At 38.7% G+C, this 19596-nt stretch overlaps 1 protein-coding gene and 1 long non-coding RNA gene across 2 annotated transcripts in view; one reads left to right on the top strand and one right to left on the bottom strand.

Annotated features, from left to right (window-relative positions):
- Positions 1 to 19596, top strand: part of PEAK1 (pseudopodium enriched atypical kinase 1) — a 64170-nt gene that overhangs the window by 24157 nt on the left and 20417 nt on the right. Inside the window, exon 3 of the mRNA XM_022580119.3 lies at positions 16444 to 17189. Within this exon, the coding sequence (XP_022435827.2) occupies positions 16444 to 17189 (746 nt within the window). The remainder of the gene's footprint in view (positions 1 to 16443; positions 17190 to 19596) is intronic.
- Positions 3356 to 19596, bottom strand: part of LOC111177852 (uncharacterized) — a 38436-nt gene continuing 22195 nt past the window's right edge. Inside the window, exons 2-3 of the long non-coding RNA XR_016392032.1 lie at positions 8927 to 9051; positions 3356 to 7260 (exon numbers count right to left, since the gene is read on the bottom strand). This is a non-coding gene — a long non-coding RNA (uncharacterized LOC111177852). The remainder of the gene's footprint in view (positions 7261 to 8926; positions 9052 to 19596) is intronic.

The following is a 19596-nucleotide window of genomic DNA, read 5'->3' as shown; positions in this document are numbered from 1 at the left end:
TAGTGTTGCTGAGGTGTGCCCTGGAGAGTTAGACAAGATCATGCATTTCAGGCTAAAACCTTGGATTTTTTTTGCTGCTTGTGGTAGTGAACCACTAAAGGGTAAAGGGTTTTAAGCAGAGGAATGATATGATTAGATTTGTGTTTTAGGGACTTCCCTGGAAGTCCAGTGGTTAAGACTTCGCCTTCCAGGACCTCCCTGGTGGCACAGTGGTTAAGAATCCACCTGCCAATGCAGGGGACATGGGTTCAAGGCCTGTTCCGGGAAGATCCCACATGCCTCAGAACAACTAAGCCGGTGCGCCACAACTACTGAGCCTGCGCTCTAGAGCCCACGAGCCACAACTACCGAAGCCTGCACGTCTAGAACCCGTGCTCCTCAACAAGAGAAGCCACTTCAATGAGAAGCCCAGGCACCACAACTAAAGTAGCCCCCGCTCACTGCAACTAGAGAAAGCCCGCGAGCAGCAACCAAGACCCAATGCAGCCATAAATAAATAAATAAATTTATTTAAAAGAAAAAAAAAAGACTTCACCTTCCAACACAGAGGGTGTGGGTTCGATCCCGGTCAGGGAGCTAAGATCCCGCATGCCTCGCGACCAAAAAACCAAAACATAAAACAGAAGCAATATCGTAATAAATTCGATATGGTCCACATCAAAAAAAAAAATCTAAAAAAAGATTTGTGTTTTAGAATGTCCACTGCAGGCTGCCTTGTGAGGATGAATTAAAGGCAAATTATTTGGTAACAGGAAATCTGGTAGTTGGATACCATTGCAGAACCACATAAAGGGACGAGAAAGAAAGGCCTCAACTAAGATAGTGGGGAAGGGGAACAGTGGACAGATTTAAGAGAGATTTGACAGGTAAATTACCTCAGTGGTTAATTGGATATGAATGATGTAAAGAATCTATAATAATAGGGAGGGTGGGGGGGAGGGAGATGCAAGAGGGAAGAGATATGGGAACATATGTATATGTATAACTGATTTACTTTGTTATAAAGCAGAAACTAACACACCATTGTAAAGCAATTATACTCCAATAAAGATGTTTAAAAAAAAAAAAGAATCTATAATATATCCCAGATTTCTGGCTTGGAGCTAGCAGATTTGAGGAGGGAAGATCCCAGTTATTGGAGGTGTTTAGGCAGAGCCTGAGGAATCATCTCTCAGAGATGCTGTGAAGGCGAATCCTGCACTACACAGAGGGTTGAACTAAATTATCTCTAATGTACTTATCAATGCAAAGATTATTCAATTTTGAAATCATCTTCACTCTTCTTCCTTGACTGCCCAGTGACTTCTGATCTGTCTCTCCCTTGAGGGTCACCGAGTTTCCTTCTGAAAAGCAAAGCTTGGGGCTGGACGAGGATTTCTTAGTGCTCTTCTCCCATGAAGTCAAGAGAGAGATGAGTAGCATGAGCTGCACTGCCACATGCGTAGCACTAGTAAGATCCTTATGGACCACTGACCAATTCTCACATCTGTCTGGAAACCAGTGACATATAATATCAAAGCGTTCTTCTACCTAGTGTCTCACCTCCTTTCTTTGTCTTTTTCCTCTGTCAGGTTATTGTAAGGATAAATCATTCTACGATCAGCTAGTGTACTTGGAAATAAGGGCATCCTTAAGAGGACCAAAAGGTTAGGTAAAACTATTGGAGAAATGCTCTACTATGTCCTTTTTTTTTTTTTTTTTTTTTTTTCTTTTGGTACGCGGGCCCCTCACCACTGCAGCCCCTCCCGCCGCGGAGCACAGGCTCCGGACGCACAGGCTCAGCGGCCATGGCTCAGCTGGGCCACGGCTCACGGGCCCAGCCACGGCTCACGGGCCCAGCCGCTCCGCGGCACGCGGGATCCTCTCGGACAGGGGCACGAACCCGCGTCCCCTGCATCGGCAGGCGGACCCCCAACCACTGCGCCACCAGGGAAGCCCTCTACTATGTCCTTTTGGGAAACTCAATCATAACAACCCACATGCAGTTGAAAATACATTCCATAAGGAGAAGGCTTCCATTTTAAGTTCCTGAAGCCTTCTGTGATTTGTGGGTAGGGGAGAGTAAACCCTTGCAGTTTACCCAAGCAACCATCTTGGATAACATTTTCCAGTTGGAATAGATTTATAGTCAAGTGGTTTATTGAACTTTTTCCATTCTTTTACATTTTATGAGACATATTATGAGATGAAAATTTTATTTTTTAATTTTTTATTTAGTATATGTCCTCAGGTAGCAAATATATCAGGAATTATATTTCAGACATTCTTACTGCACTGAAATTTCTTTCATGACATCCTCAGTAAAATATATACAAATTTTTACTGATTGTATGCTATCTTATGGCATCTTTTCTTTAAAAATATCCATTTGCCCACATCAGTTAAAGTTAACTGTTTTATCTTATTATCGTCCCAGTTATGTAGATTGTTAGAAAAAAATAGAGCATTGCTTTCAAGAATATGCTAAGTGCCTTACATATTAACTCATTTAATCCTCACAACAACCTTAGGAATTATTATCCCGATTTTTCAGATGAGGAAAGTACATCAGAGTGCCATGCCCAGAGTCACAGAACCTGTAAGAACTGAACCAAGATTGGAACCCAGTTGGTCTATATTACTAGACTATAATGATTGCAACCACTAAATTCTTAGAAGATACTGAAGGGCTGCAGCTGTCTCCCCCTTTTTTTTTAAGTCATCTACTTTGAGACACAAAGTTTAAGACTTTTTTTTAAAAAGATTATGATAGAGTACAAAAATACCAAGTTACAGATGCCCCATCAGAAAAATAGCTTTCTTTCTACCTATTGCTTTACTTTTAAAAGTATGTGATACTCATAAAATGTTGCCTAACTTTCCTTAAGTGCTTAAGTGGTGATAACTTGACTCCATAGGATATGATACATGGTTAGTTGCTTCTTTGGAAAGGTTTTACTATGTGAGTAAAATAATAACTGAATAATAGATAGGATTGGCTCCATCAGTTCTACAAACTGATAGGTGTTATTTTTTGTTTTGTTGTTGTTATTTTTCCTAATGGAACAAGTATTTCAGGTGGCATTTGGAACTTACCTTTTTTAATATTTTCAGTAAATCATTTGCATGAAGTTTTAAACTATCCCTTGGAGTAATTTCTTATAATTTAATGCCCTAGTAGCTTTAAAAAAAAAAAATGTGTTTTAAGACCAAAAGGAAACAAAACCTAATATAATAGCTTCAGATCCTTTTAAATATTCTAGAACCATTCCACAAACACATGTTACATATTTCTTTTTCATTTTCTTTCCTAATTTCTTCTTCTTTTTTTATTTTTTTTATTTTTTATTTTATTTTTTGTGTGTGTGTGTGTGTGTGTGTGTGTGTGTGTGTATAGTCCTCTATCTCTAGAAGTATACTCTTCTATCTCTACGTGTAAAGTCTTCTATGTCTAGGAGTATACAGTTCTATCTTTAGATGTAAAGTCTTCTATGTCTAGGAGTATACTTTTCTATTTCTAGGTGTAAATTCTTCTATGTCTACGAGTATACTCTTCTATCTCGGTGTATAGTCTTCTATCTCTAGAAGTATAATCTTCTATCTCTAGGTGTAAAGTCTTCTATCTCTGTAAGTATAATCTTCTATCTCTAGTTGTAAAGTCTTCTATCTCTAGGAGTGTACTCTTCTATCTCTAGGTGTATAGTCTTCTATCTCAAGAAGTATAATCTTCTTTCTCTATTTGTAAAGTCTTCTATCTCTAGGAGTATACTCTTCTATCTCTAGATGTACAGTCTTCTATCTCTAGAAGTATAATCTTTTATCCCTAGCTGTAAAGTCTTCTATCTCTAGGTGTATAGTTTTCTATCTCTAGAAGTATAATCTTCTATCTCTATGTATAATGTCTTCTATCTCTAGAGGTATAATCTTCTATCTCCAGGTATAATGTCTTCTATCTCTAGGAGTACACTCTTTTGTCTCTAGCTGTATAGTGTTCTATCTCTAGAAGTATAATCTTCTATCTGTAGGTGTAAAGCCTTCTATGTCTAGGAGTATACTGCTGTATCTATAGGTGTAAAGTCTTCTATCTCTAACAGTATACTTTTCTATTTTCAGTTGTAAAGTCTTCTATCTCTAGGATATACTCATTTATGTCTAGGTGTATAGTTACATATTTCTTTTTCATTTTCTTTCCTAATTTCTTCTTCTTTTTTTAAAAAAATTAGTCAGAGGGCAGATGGACTGATGGAAGAAACTGAAGGAGGAAAGTTAAGGGTTACCATAATTTTTGCTGTGGAATTTATTTCTGAAAATTGCATTGTGAAGCGGGCTTAGGAAGCAGTGTTATATAGTAGGAAAAAAACGTAGGTTTGGGGGATCAGACAGGTTTAGGTTTATATGACAGCTGTATCACTGCCCACCTACATGATTGTGGGTCAGTTATTTACCATCTCTGAGCTTCAGTTTCCTCATCTGACATGAGGGAATAGTAGCATCTGCTTTGTAGGGCTGATGGCAAAAGAAGTACTTGATACATAGAAGTGCTTAATAATTGTGAAGTTCCTTTATTTCTACACCAAAATATACTGTTGCTTTCTTTTTTTCAATATGTTTGATGTGCTAGCCAGAAAATGTAGCATAAAGCAGAAATAATTTTGAATGTTTATTAGAAATGTTGAATAAGCAGAGCAACAAAATCCAAGTCCAAAAAGTTGTGGACTGCCTATACAACTGATGACTGAGAGAGTGAAACATGATAGAGGAGACAGGACACCAAGGTGGCCAACAGGGACTAGAGGAGACATAACAAATAACAGCGAAGTACTGCGACAGACCCAGTCCCCCAAGGTCTGCTAGTTATAGCGAAACAAAGGGACATGGTTTGCATTTGTTTTGTAGTTCCCACATTTCTTAGACAGTTCTGAAAACTAATAAGTCAAAAAAAAAAAAAAAAAAACTGGATTGGAATAGGCCTTGATTACCCGTACGTCAGAATCTCCTGTTAGACCTCTACCTTTGAGACAGCTTCCTTTCTCTGTTATGGTATAACAAGAGCTGTTGTGATTCAACCATTCCCACAAAAAGCTACGGACTTATGCGAACCATCCATTTGTTTTTCACCTTAGAGATCCCTCTCCAGGGTTAATTCAGCTGCCTTTTTTCTTGTCCTTAACATAAATAAAGCAAACTTTATTTTGTTTATAACAGAATTAATTATAGATTTTAGAGCTACAGTATACAGTATGGTAGCCACTAGCCACATCTGGCTATTTAAATTTAAATTCATTAAAATGTAAATAAAAATTCAGTTCTTCAGTCTGACTAGCAACATTTCAAGCGCTCAGTAGCCACATGTGGCTAATAGCTACTGTATTCAACATGCAGAGATATAGAACATTTCTGTCATCACAGAAAGTTCTGTTGGACAGCACTGCTTTAAAGACTTGCTTATTTGGGGGATTTGTGTTGTCTTCTGTGGGCACAAAAATCATTATTGGTTTTTATGCACTTGACAACTGCTTAGGAAGGTTGCCCCTTATAGAGTGATGGTTTTCCTCTGGGTGATGGTGATATGTGATGATCACTGAACAAACTCTGATCTATAACACTTTAATACACCCGAAACTGAATTTAGCAGGGTATCTGCCACCAAAATGATTTCCTAAAGAAGTGATAGAAAGTTTTTTTAATCAGACTTTCAACATTTCCCCACGTTTCTTATGTCTGTCTCAAAATGTCTAGAATATCGCTAGATTTTTATGTGGCACACCTGACTACTTTATCAGCCTGCCGAAATCAGGATCTTGTAATAACTTCTACTCTGTTGGAAATTAGTTGGTGACTTTAGCTCTCCTTCACTCACTTTTTAACCGAGTACTCTAGACATTACTTTTTAGAAAGATCTATCTAGTCTCCCTTTACTGGACAGAATTTTGGCTTGTTCCTCTTTCTTTGTGCCTACAACCTAGCACGTTATCTAAAACACACAGAAGGTGCTGAGAACGTGTTTGGATGAATGTGCCAAAAATGACTTAGCATTTGACTATGTAAGTTTCCGGTTAGGGAAACTGAGCTCTCCTGAGGAAAGTTCATACAGGAAAATTTCAAGTCCTAGTTTGTGTGTTCCATTTATCAACTGGCCTTTTTTTCTAAAATGAGACTTAATCAGGGGTTTCCTAATTAAGGAATTATGTAAGCCATATCTCAGTTTCCTTTCCACGTGAAACTGTCCACATTTCTCATCTTACTTACCTAGAGCATCTCCTCAAGGCTGCACTGTTCAAACACTGAAAGAAAACACCTGAAAGTCTTCTATCTCCAGAACTTCCTTTGGCAATGTATTGACCATCAGTGTTAAATTTTAAAGAATAGATAAACTTAAAGGAATGTCATTACATTGCCAGCCTTGATGGTTGTAATTATGGAGTGATGTCATCATAAATGGCAGCTTTAAAAAAAATCATTCTGAAAAGTATAACATTCATTCATTTACTCAACAAATAATTATTGAGGAATAACAATTCTGTGCCACACAATGCAAAGTTAACTATTTGAACCAAAGATGAAAGAATTGCACATTTTTAGATTATCTGGATGTTTTTTAACAAAGTGAGAGTGACAGCTCTGAACATTTGTTTGTGCATTTGTTGTACTTCCTAAAAATGTAATTATCTCTATTTAAAAAGAAACTATAGACTGTGTTCCTATCTTTTAAGTTAGCTTCATTCACATTTAAAAATAGTTTCCCATGTACTGGAATTTGTTGGCAGAGTGCAATATTCAAATTACATAGATAACTTACCCCCAAATAAATAATCTCTGTTCCTGGAGAGGTTCTCATTAATGAGATCTTTAAAAATTGAGTCTGTCAGCTGCTACACCACTGACATTCTTTAAATTGGCCCATGTATCTCTTTATTTGAGGCTAAGCCTGAGCCTGAAGTGGTCCTAAAGCTTCGTTTTATCATTTGGCATGAAGTTGATGTCCCCTGTGGTTTGCCAGCTGGTGCTTACATTTAACTGTGGTGGGACCTAGCACAGTAATAATGCCCAGATAGATTAAGACCCTTCCTCCTAAGTTGCTGATGCCCACTGCCAGGGGGTGATACAGTGAGTGCTGGGGGCAGCCAAGGAGAGGCCTACTTATTTGACAAGGCTGGTGCACAGTGTGCTATGTGGCATCTATATTTATAAACTCCAGTGCATCTTTCCCAGTTTGGTGATGATCATCTCTTCTGTTGTCCTCTCCCTTCCCGTTCTCATCTGTGTTACTTGTCATGAGCCCTGGGAAAAGATTAAGCGTGAATATTGAAATTACAATTTAAATAGAAAAATATATTCCATTTATTTTGGCTTCAACACTTTCGTTTGTTGAGTGCCAGCTATCTCCTGGGAACCAGGCTAGGCACTGGGAATACTAGTGCTATCTTCAAGGACTTCTGCTCTTTGGGAAAGACAGCCATGGGGGCTGGCCTCTTAGGAGCTCCTGTGATAGTTGCTGTGATGCAGGTATTTAAAGGTTCAATAAAAGCCCCTGCCTTGAGGAGTCTAGGAGAGGGTCACTAAGTTTTCAAGCTTGAAAGAAGAGTAGTTGTTTGCCAGATTGACAAGCAAGGGAGAACATTCCAGGTAGAGGGAAGAGTATGTACAAAGGCCTGAAGCTTTATAGAAAAATGAATGTTCCGTTAACTACCAGTAATTAATTAAAGGTAGCTTAAGTGCAGAGTGAAAGAGGCAGAGTTGGCAAAATGGGGCAGAGTGGAAAAGCAAGGCCAGATCATAAATGGTATGTATGTATGTATCACAATGAGTGTATCTTTTACCTATAGGAAATGGAGAGCCACTGAAGAATTTTGGATAGAGGGACATGATCGGGATTTTTTAAAGATCATTCTGGAAGCTACCTACAGAATGACTGGAGGCAGGGAGACTGACCAGGAGACCATGACATTCCTGTCTTACTGGAATAAAGAGCTAATTGTACTCATTAACATACTGTTCCTGTCTAAATGGGTTATCCTTAAGTGCCTTTAATCCCTAGCACCCTAAGATTCTAGTGATTGTCAGGTCTTAAGCAAACATTTGCTGTGATTTGTCCTGAGTGTGTCTTCAAATGATAGTGCCTTCCAGTAGATGTCTATAGTGATGTAATTATTATTTTGAGTTTTTTACTGTGTAACCATCTTTAAAATGTTGATCTTTAGAGATAATATTTTTCTTATTTCCTTTCTATTTATTATACCAATTGTGTAAGTTTTTAGAGCCTATATCAATAACCTTCCTTCCTGAGGAGTTTTAAACACCTTTTTGCTTCTTTGAAGTAGTGTCATTAAATTATTCCCTTTTAATCCATCTTTCATCATTTGCTTTTCAGAATGTGATATAAGGCCTTATTTGTCAGTCTGAAGACATTTTTAAGTGAAGAGAAAGTATAGAGTTTAGAAACTCAAAAAGAAAGGAAAGGAAAGATTGAGTGTGGTTTAGTCAAATATATTTGTCCAAAAGAACTTTTTAGTCTATAAGGCAAGGTTTAGAACACAATCTATTTTTCTTTCTGTTTAGAGAGCTGGCATGCCACAAAAATGTAGAGTATGAGATGTTATATCAGGCCTGCTGAAAGCTGAGCTTAGCGTCTGGTCCCGGAGGCTTGAGAAGAATGTACAGGATTAAAAGTTTAAAATAAAAACAACTAAGATACCAAGCTTTTAAAACGTTGACCCAGATGATTGGAATTCAGTTAGGAGAACTTGTCCTTCTCAGAAGAAAAAAAATTAAAAAACACAGGACGCTTTTAGACTTGGGCGAATGGCTTGACCTACTTGCATGGGCTGTAGAATGTTCATGGTTTCATTTGGAACGCAAACATCTCTTATTCCCATGTGGAAATCTTAGCTCCCAGGAGACCATATCCCACTGTTTAGGGAGAGAAACCACTATTAATTATCTTTACCCTCTTGCTGCCTTGGCTGTCCATTTTCATTTCGGAATGATGACCAACTCTGCTGACACTCTGCCCTTCAGCCTGGCAGCTGTTTCCTGCACACTTGCTGCGTGTCTCACACCGTGCCCGAAGTTCTGAGGAAATGTAAAAAATAAATAAATAAATAAATACACATTATAAAAGGCTAAAAATGCTATCATAGAGTGAAAAGTGGTAAGAGAACACAGAGGAAGAAGGGATGGCTCCCAGTTTGGAGGTGGGGATTAGAGAGGAGGGAGGGTTTCAGTAGAGAAAGGGTTATTTGAGCTGGGCTTAGGACGGAACACCTTTACTAAGGCAGAGATGTAAGAATAAAAACATGGAGCATATCAAAAGAACAGGAATTGAGTGATTCTTGTGGGAGGGTTGATGAGAAATAGTGGTAGATAAGGCCGACAGCCTTGACCAACTTCCTGAGGAGTTTGGACTTTATTCTGAAGGTGGTGGAAAGTGGCATGATCAGCCCTCTTCTACCTCCTCTGATAAGCACTAAAGAGCTGCTGCTGCTGATAGACCTTGTCTCACCTGTCAGTTCTGAGGTCATTTAAAAGAAAAGAAAAGCACTTTTGGAATCCTCCATTCCTTCTGTGTCCATGATTGTTTTCGTTTGTTCTGATTTAGAAAAATGGAAAGAAAATGACCATCCCATAAAGATTCTCCTAAGGTCCACATTGGAAGGAGTGAGAATAGGTTCATGTTTCTAGTTTTTCTATTAATTCCTATCTTCCTTCCATTTCCTCCTGAGCCAGACTCTTTGCTTTGTCCTGGGTGTACAAATGAGGCAGGTCTCTGTCCTCAATGAACAAACCCATGGGGAATTCAGACAGGGACACAAGTCAAGTATTCTAAGTACTTAGAGAGAAACGTTCACAGAATGTATCTGTGGTCCCAAGGAAGGAGAGGTCAGTTTTGCAAAGTGGAGTAAGAAACATTCCTCAGAGGCAGAATGTTTAAAGATGAGAGGAGAGGGAAATCATTCCTGGAAGAGGGTCAACATGAACACAGACACAACATGAAGTAGCCAAGAGTGCTGGAGAAACCACAAGCAGTTTGGTAGCCCCAACTTATGACACAAGGGGAAATGCTATGAGAGGAACAGAACAACCAGGGCAAGGTCATAAAAGCCTTGCTTTCTGTGCTGAAGCAAACAAAACTCCATCCCCAGGATCAAGTCCAAATTCTCAAGGACGGAATTTTTGAAGTAGAGGAGTGCCATGATCAGCTTTGGTGTTTGAATAAAGTCTCTAATGGCTAGTGTGGTGAGGAAGGCAAAACTGGAGACAGTGGTAACAGGACACTGCCACAGTAGTCAGGACAGGAAGATAAGGTGCCGGTGCAGTTCACTACTTCTGACTTTTTCCACTGTCTGAGTCAGCAAGTGGAAAATGAAGTTTTGTTACAAAGCATATTTCTGTCATCTTGTAAATAAACTGTGCTTCTGACTTCTCACATTAGCTGAGGCAAAGTAGGGCTGACCTACTTTGCTGACCACTGGGAGGGAGGCCTCACCATCACAGGAAGAGTTCAGTAAATGCCAAGCCCCTACATCCTTCGTATTGTTAAGAGCACAGAAAAATGGGAAGATATGACTGAAAACTGAATTTATGGTGGTTTCTAAAAATGGATTGTTGATTTGCTTTATTTAGATATAATTTACATACCATAAAATTCACCCTTTTTGAGTGTGCAATTCAACGAGTTTTAGTATGTTAACAGAATTTTACAGCCACTACCAGTATCTAATTCCCGAACGTTTTCATCACCCCAAACAGAAACCCATTAACAATCACTGTCTGTTTCCATTCTCCCTTCCCCCGAGCCATGGCAACCACTAATCTACTGTCTGTCTCTATGAATTTGTGTATTTCTAGACATTTCATATAAGTGGAATCATATGATATGTGGTTTTTTACTACTGGCTTCTCTCACTTAGCATAATGTTTCCAAGGTTCATACAGGTTGTAGCACATATCGGTACTTCATTTCTTTTTATGGCTGAATAATATTCCGTTGTGTGGCTATGCTACGTTTTGTTTATCCGTTCATCATCAGTTGATGGACGTTTGAGTTGTTTCCACTTTTGGGCTCTTATCTTGTACTTCGACTCAAGTGTTGCTGTGAACATTTGAGTACAAGTTTTTGTGTGAACATATGCTTTCATTTCTCTCAGATATATCCCTAGGATTAGAAATGCTGGGTCATGTGGTAACTCTGTGTTTTATTTTTTGAGTAACTACCAAACTGTTTTCCAAGGTGGTGGCACCGTTTTAGATTCCCACTAGCAATGTATGAGGGTTTGAATTTCTCCGTATCTTTACTAATACTTGCTCATCTATTTAATTGAAGCCAGCTTTGTGGATGTGAAGTGATGTCTCGTGGTTTTAGATTGCATTTACCTAGTGAGAAATGCTGAGCACCTTTACATGTGCTTATTGGCCATTTGTATATCTTCTTTGGAGAAATGTCTATGCAAATCCTTTACCCACTTTTAATGGGTTATTTATATTTTCATTGTAAGAGTTATTTATAAATTCTAGATACAAGTCTCTTATCAGATATATGATTTACACATATTCTCTCCCATTCTAAGGGCTGTCTTTTCACTTTCTTGAAGTTAACCTTTGAAGCACAAAAGTTTTTCATTTTTATGAATTCCAATTTATTTATTTTTTTCTCTTGTTGCTTTTCTTTTGTTGCTTTAGGTGTTATATTTAAGTAATCATTGCCTGACCCAAGGTCGAAAAAATTTATTCCTATGTTTTCTTCCAGGAGTTTTATAGATTTAGCCCTTAACATTTAGATCTTTCATACATTTTGAGTTAATTTTTGTGTATACTATGACGCAGGGGTTCAACTTCATTCTTTTGCATGTGGATACCAAGTTGTCCCAGCACCATTTGTTGAAAAGACTTCTCTTTCTGCATTGAATTGTCTTGGCATCCTTGTTGAAAATCAGTTGACCATAAATATGAGTTTCTTTCTGGACTCTCAATTCTATTCCATTCATCTGTATTTCTTTTCTTATGCCAGTACCCCACAGTCTTGATTACTGTAGTTGTGAAGTAAGTTTTGAAGTCGGGAAATGTGAGTTCTTCGACTGTTCTCTTTTTCAAGATTTGGGCAGGGAGGCCTACTCTTGATCCTTTGTGTTTCCATATAAATTTTAGGATCATCCTGTCAATTTCTGCAAGAAGGCCAGCTGGGATTTTGATGGGGATTACATTAAATTTTTAGATCAACTTGAGGAATATTTCCATCTGAATATATTAAGTCTAATCCATGAACATAAGATGTCTTTTCATTTATTTAGATCTTTAATGTCCTTCATCAGTGTTTGGTAGTTTTCCATGTACAATTCTTACACTTAATTTCCTAATTTTTTTCCTAAATACTTTATTCTTTTTGATGATATTGTAAATGGAATTGTTTTCTTAATTTAACTTTTGGATTATTCATTGCCAGTGTGTAGAAATACAATTGATTTTTTTCACATCTTTATTGGAGTATAATTGCTTTACAATGTTGTGTTAGTTTCCACTGTACAACAAAGTGAATCCGCTATATGTATACATATCTCCCTATATCCCCTCCCTCTTGAGCCTCCCTCCCGCCCTCCCTATCCCACCCCTCTAGGTCATCACAAAGCATTGAGTTGATCTCCCTGTGCTATGCAGAAGCTTCCCACTAGACATCCATTTTACATTTGGTAGTGTATATATGTCAGTGTTACTCTCTCACTTTGTCCCAGCTTCCCCTTCCCCACCTGTGTCCTCAAGTCCGTTCTCTATGTCTCTGTCTTTATTCCTGCCCTGCCACTAGGTTCATCAGTAGGGTTTTTTTGTATTCCATACATATGCGTTAGCATATACGGTATTTGTTTTTCTCTTTCTGACTTACTTCACTGTGTATGATAGACTCTAGGTCCATCCACCTCACTACAAATAACTCAGTTTCACTCCTTTTTATGGCTGAGTAATACTCCATTGTATATAGGTACCACATCTTCTTTATCCATTCATCTGTCGATGGACATTTAGGTTGCTTCCATGTCCTGGCTATTGTAAATAGTGCTGCAATGAACAGTGTGGTACATGTCTCTTTTTGAATTATGGTTTTCTCAGGGTATATGCCCAGTAGTAGGATTGCTGGGTCATATGGTAATTCTGTTTTTAGTTTTTTAAGGAATCTCCATGGTAGCTGTATCAATTTACATTCCCACCAACAGTTCAGGAGGGTTCCCTTTTCTCTACACGCTCTCCATTTATTGTTTCTAGATTTTTTGATGATGGCCATTCTGACCGGTGTGAGGTGATACCTCATTGTACTTTTGATTTGCTTTTCTCTAATGGTTAGTGATATTGAGCATCTTTTCATGTGTTTGCTGGCCATCTGTACATCTTCTTTGGAGAAATGTCTGTTTAGGTTACAATTGATTTTTTATATTGATCTTATATCCTGCAATCTTGCTGAACTGGTATATTAGTTCTAATAGTTTTTTTGTGGATTCCTTAGCCTTTCCTATATACAAGATTATGTCACCTGTGAATAGAGATAATTTTACCTCTTTTCCAATCTGCATGTTCTTATTTCTTTTCCTTTCATGATTTCCCTGGCTAGGTCTCCAGTACAATGTAGACTAGAAGTGACAAGAATGGAAATCATTGTCTTGTTCCTGATCTTCATGGGGAAAAATCGAGTCTTTTGCCATTAAGTATAATTTAGCTCTTGGTTTTTCATAGGTGACCTTTATCAGGATGAGGATGATCCCTTCTTTTCCCAGTTTGTTCAGTGTTTTTATTATGAAAAGTATTGGATTTGCTGAAATGCTTTTTCCGCATCTGTTGAGCTGACCATGTGAGGTTTTTTCACTCTTTATTTTGTTTACATGGTGTATTACATTGATTGATTTTCAGATGTTAAACCAACCTTGCATTCCTGGGATAAATCCAAATTTGTTGTGATGTGTAATCCTTTTCATATGTTGCTGGATTCAGTTTGCTAGTATTTTGTGAGGATTTTTGTGCCTAGTAATAAGGGATATTAGTCTATAGTTTTCTTGTAATGTCTTTCTCTTGTTTTGATATATAGGTAATATTGGCCTTTCATAGGTTTCAAGTTGGTAAGTGTTCCCTCCCTTTATATTTTTTGGAAGAGTTGGTGAATGATTGGTTTTAATACTTCTTTAAATGTTTGGTAGAATTCATCAATGAAGCCATATGGTCCTGGACTTTTCTTTGTGGGGATTTTGTAAATTATTAATTCAGTATCTTTACTTGTTACAGGTACCTATACAGTTTTGCCTCTTTTAGCCCTAAATATTTATTCCTTTAGTCATTCAAGAAATATTTATTGAGCATCAATTAAATACAGGCCCTGATTTTTGACATAGAGGGTACAGCAATTAGTAAAACAAAAGTCCTGGCCCTCTTAGAGTTTAGCATTCTCATACTCTTTCTCTGTCTCATTCTCATGCTGTCTATATATTCATATTTCTTATTTATATGTAATGTAGCTCTGTTCCTTGTAAAAGAATATTGCTGGGCTTCCCTGGTGCACAGTGGTTGAGAGTCCGCCTGCCGATGCAGGGGACACGGGTTTGTGCCCAGGTCCGGGAGGATCCCACATGCCGCGGAGTGGCTGGGCCCGTGAGCCATGGCCGCTGAGCCTGCGCGTCCGGAGCCTGTGCTCTGCAACGGGAGAGGCCACAACAGTGAGAGGCCCGTGTACTGCCAAAAAAAAAAAGAATATTGCTACATGCCATTGATGGAGAAAGGGCATCCTTAGGTGTGCTTATATATTGTCATAGTTTGTGTAAACTCTTGGGTGTTCTTGAAGAGAGTTGCTTATGTGGGAAATGGAGTATGCTGTTGTTACAATCACAGTTTGTATGGTGCTTCCCCTTGGCATTGCTACAAGGACATGATTTTTAATAAAACAAGCCACGATCTTTATTCATTATCATCCTCAAGACCATCTGATGCCTTCTGTTCTGTCTAATCATCAGTAGTAGCATAGTTTCCTACGGCTTCTATAACAAAGTACCACAAAGTGGGTGCCTTAAAACAAGAGAAATTTATTCTCCTGTAGTTCTGGCAGCTTGGAGGAGAATTAAGGTGTTAGCAAGGTCACGTTCCCTCTGAGATTCTAGGTAGAATCCTTCCTTATTTCTTCCTAGCATCTGATGGTGGCCATCAATCCTTAGCATCCCTGGCTTGCAACTGCATTACTCCAGTCTCTGCCTCTGTCATCACATGGTGTTCTCCCTGTGTGTCTGTCTTTATATCACATTTTCCCCTTCTTATAAGGACACCAGCCATATTGGATTGAGGCCCACCCTAATGACCTCATCTTAACTTGATTACCTCTACAAAGATTCTATTTCCAAATAAGATCACATTCACAGGTACCAGAGGTTAGGACTTCAGTATATTTTGGGAGAGAGGACATAATTCCACCCATAACAGAGCATTGTGCTCTAACTCTGAAATATTGAGTGGAGATTTCATTTTAGTAACATTACTGATTTTAATAGCTTTTATTAAACTTTCATGGTATATTTCTCTGTCTTTAAAAAAATAATGCTCCTTCCCCATTATACAATAAGTCCTGAAGGCGTCATTGATCACATACTTATGCGTTTTATCTTCTTCTAAGCATAAATTCTAGAAAGGAAACAAAGATGACTGGTCCTGTAACTAGGGCTTGTTGTAAGAGATTTCAAAAGGAGCACCCCTCAAATCACAGTTTATATGTCCCCCAAAATAAAACAGAATCATGTAAGAGTTTGTGAATGATGTTTGAAACAGCAGTTGACTGCTCATATACATGGTTCCCCTTACCACAATCTCAGGGATCTTATACATAGACCAGTTTAAGTGGTGCTGGAATCCATCTCTGTAGTGAAGTGAAATAATATGGTTGATGAAATTGTATTCATATGTATTGGATGGAGAATGACAAGTGCTCTATACAATACAATGTAACTTTGGAACAAAGTTAAAAGAATAGAATAGTATCTTCTGAGCACCAGTCTAGCAGTCTCATTTGCTAATCCCAATTGTTTTTAATAATGCTCCCAAGTAATTTTTTTTTATGCACAAATACTGTCATCTCTGTTCTGTCACAGTACAGTTATTTGAGTGTCTGTCACTCGTTAGTACTCTAGAGTGGTGAATACAAAACTCTTGGGGCCAGGAATGGAGAATATGAATTCCCTCTTGAAAACAAAGCCCATTGCCCTGTTCCTATGGCAAAGAAGTACAGAGACGTTGTTCACATTTGTTGCTTCCATCAAGTCTTGAACTCTTACCTTTAAATTAAGCTATTTGTTCTTTGTTTTCTTTTACCATTTTTGGATTAAAGCATTGACTTCTTATATTCTCGTGGCCACCTCCCTTATTTCTGCTTAAGTTTCAATTATGTAACAAGAATGAAAACTTTACTTATTCTTTCTTTTCCCTTTCTTTCTTTATTTTAAAACAATACAGGGCAATCTAGAGCAGCCATGATACCTCCCAAGCATCCACGGCAGCCTAAGGGAGCTTTGGATGATGCCATTGCCTTTGGTGGGAAAACAGACCAAGAAGCACCTAATGCTTCTCAACCTACACCACCCCCACTGCCAAAGAAAATGATCATAAGAGCCAATACAGAGCCAATCTCCAAAGACCTCCAAAAATCCCTGGAAACTACTCTTTGTGTCATGGCTAATCCCACCTATGATATCGACCCCAACTGGGATGCCAGCAGTGCTGGCTCTTCAATCAGTTATGAACTCAAGGGACTGGACATTGAGTCTTATGACTCCTTGGAGAGACCTTTGCACAAGGAGAGACCTGTGCCCTCAGCAGCAAACAGCATCTCCAGCTTAACCACTCTCAGTATTAAGGATAGATTTTCCAATAGCACAGAGTCCCTGTCCAGCCGGCGTGGTCCCTCTTGTAGACAGGGCCGGAGTATCCAGAAGCCACAGAGACAAGCACTTTATCGAGGACTTGAGAATCGTGAAGAAGTGGTGGGTAAAATCCGAAGCCTTCATACAGATGCCTTGAAGAAACTGGCTATTAAATGTGAAGACCTCTTCATGGCTGGACAGAAAGACCAGCTCCGTTTTGGGGTGGACAGCTGGTCAGACTTCAGGCTAACCAGTGACAAGCCATGTTGTGAGGCAGGCGATGCAGTTTACTACACAGCTTCATATGCAAAAGATCCACTTAATAACTATGCAGTCAAGGTAAGAAAATTTTATAAATCTGATTTTAATCTTCTCTGACACACTGTTATTGAGATGGGTCTGGTTTTATTTTATTTTTCTTCATTCCTCCAATCAGCAAAAACTTACTGAGCATCTACCTTACACCAGATATTGTGATAAAAGAGAGGTTAACTTATTATCTAGAGGAGAAAACAGATATGTAAGCGACAGACATAACACAGTATACTGAATGCTAAGATAGAAGTAAACAGAATTCTGTGGGAGCTTATAAGGACCTTAACCCAGACTCTCGATGCCAGAGAATTCTTCTTGAAGTAGGTAATACTTGAGCTGTGACTGTTTGCAAAGATTTCCTGTACAAATGAGGTCTGTTATGTGCCTTCCATTCTATACTTCTGTCTTTATCCTCTAGCAAATAAGAGACTCTTTTCTATCCCTACTTTCTAACTCCTCTGCTTCCTGGAGAAGCTTTTTTTTTTTTTTTTTTTTGCGGTACTCAGGCCTCACTGTTGTGGCCTCTCCCATTGTGGAGCACCGGCTCCAGACGCGCAGGCTCAGCGGCCATGGCTCACGGGCCCAGCCGCTCCGCGGCGTGTGGGATCTTCCCGGACCGGGGCACAAACCCGTGTCCCCTGCATCGGCAGGCGGACTCTCAACCACTGCGCCACCAGGGAAGCCCTGGAGAAACATTTTTGTAGAGGAAGGTAACCAATATTTGTTGATGTACCAGGAACTTTTTAGTGTCATATAATTTAATCTTCACATCAACTTCATGGGGTTAAGATCTTTTTATCCATTTGACAGATGAGGAGAATAAAGCTTAGGGTCACACAGCTAGCAGTAGAGCTAGGATTTAAACACAGATCTCTCTGACTCCATAGCCTACACTTTGTCTGTTATGTCACATATTAACTTCTTAAATGTATATCACCCATACCAGACAACACACTTCTTTAAGAACGCTAAAACTCTTAAAATCAAGAATTCTTGAGCAATTACATTCACTGTAACAGTAAGCCATAGGCTTCATCAATGTAATAAATAAAGCATGGACTTTGAAGTCCTAAAGATCTGGGTTCAAATCCTGACTCTGCCACTTAGTAGCCCTGTTATAAGTTGCTATTCTAAGTCTCAGTTTCCTCAGCTTTAGAAAGGAATAATAATGATACCCATCTTATGGGGCCGTTTGGCTAAAAGAGAACAAAATGCCCCTGATAGGTATTCACTTATTTCACTATCCCTTAGCTTCTTCCCTAGATTATTTTAGGAGAACAACAATCTTTTGAGCCTCAGTTTCCTCCTCTTTCAGATGTTTACAACAATGATCCATCTACTTTGTGGGATTGAGGTTAGGATCAAGTAAGATAATGCATGTGAAAGAGTTTCTAAAAACATAAAGCTCTGTGTAAACTTAAGGTAGTGTTCTCCCTTCCCATAGTCCCTTTTTACTGATTCTGTTCACTGGTTCAAAACTAATTAACATATCTAAAGGACTTGTACGTGTTAATTTGACTTAGAAAGACCAGATGGTGTCTTAGTAAATTAATGGATAAGGTAAACGATTGGTCTTGCCTGTCTATCAAGACAGAATATATTTTTGCACCAGACCTTCAGCTGGCTGCTCCCTGCATTTGCAGCACCTAAGCCACTTCACCCTCTGGTGACACTCGCAGAGTGACCCTGTGCCCCAGCGCACACTTTTTAAATTAAACTGAGGGGTAAACTGCAGAGAGAGGATCTAGATTCGAGTTAATACGTTACTGTTGAGTCTAAAAAGGAATTTTGAGATACTGTGTAGCATTCAAGAGCTGTTATACCAGTTGGAGTTATGGGGCCTCATCTATCTTGGGCCTGTATTGGTACAAGATCGCCAGTGCAAGCAAGATGAGTATCTATTTCAGAAAGGGACATTGAGCTATCTGTTTTTCAAAACAACTAAGAAGTAGGGCTTGACTAACTTTATGTATTTATTGCTGTGCAATCTTGTCTCTTTCCCAAATCAGTGGTTTGGTATCGATTTCTTTGCTTGTAATGATGCGAAAGCAATCTCCAAAGAACAGGTGGCAAGTGGTTATATACTGAGGGTTCTTGGCAGGTTTGGGAAAGGATGTTTTGCCCTAAATGGTGACTATAAATGTCTCCTTGAAGACCCCCTAGGCATTTGTAGAAGGATCCAGTTGATAGTACAACCTTAAAGGAATAAACTACTAGCACACTGTGAACCCTACCTTTGCAGAGATAAGCAAAAAAGACCAGCAGTTGGCTCACACAAACAACTTTTTACTGTTTGTCTTCTTAAAATATCCCTTTCCGTACTAATGGAATTTAGAGTAGCTTAACAGGTATGACTGTCTTTCTCTCTCTCTTTTTGTTTTAATTGAAGTATAGTTGATCTACAACGTTGTGTTAATTTCTGCTGTACAAC

The sequence above is a fragment of the Delphinapterus leucas genome, chromosome 2, assembly GCF_059928025.1.
Source record: "Delphinapterus leucas isolate spDelLeu-1000000601 "Yukka" chromosome 2, BTC_Dleu_Yukka2, whole genome shotgun sequence".
Taxonomy (NCBI): domain Eukaryota; kingdom Metazoa; phylum Chordata; class Mammalia; order Artiodactyla; family Monodontidae; genus Delphinapterus; species Delphinapterus leucas.
The sequence above is the reverse complement of the archived record's forward strand: the minus strand, read 5'-3'. Positions and strand labels throughout refer to the sequence as shown.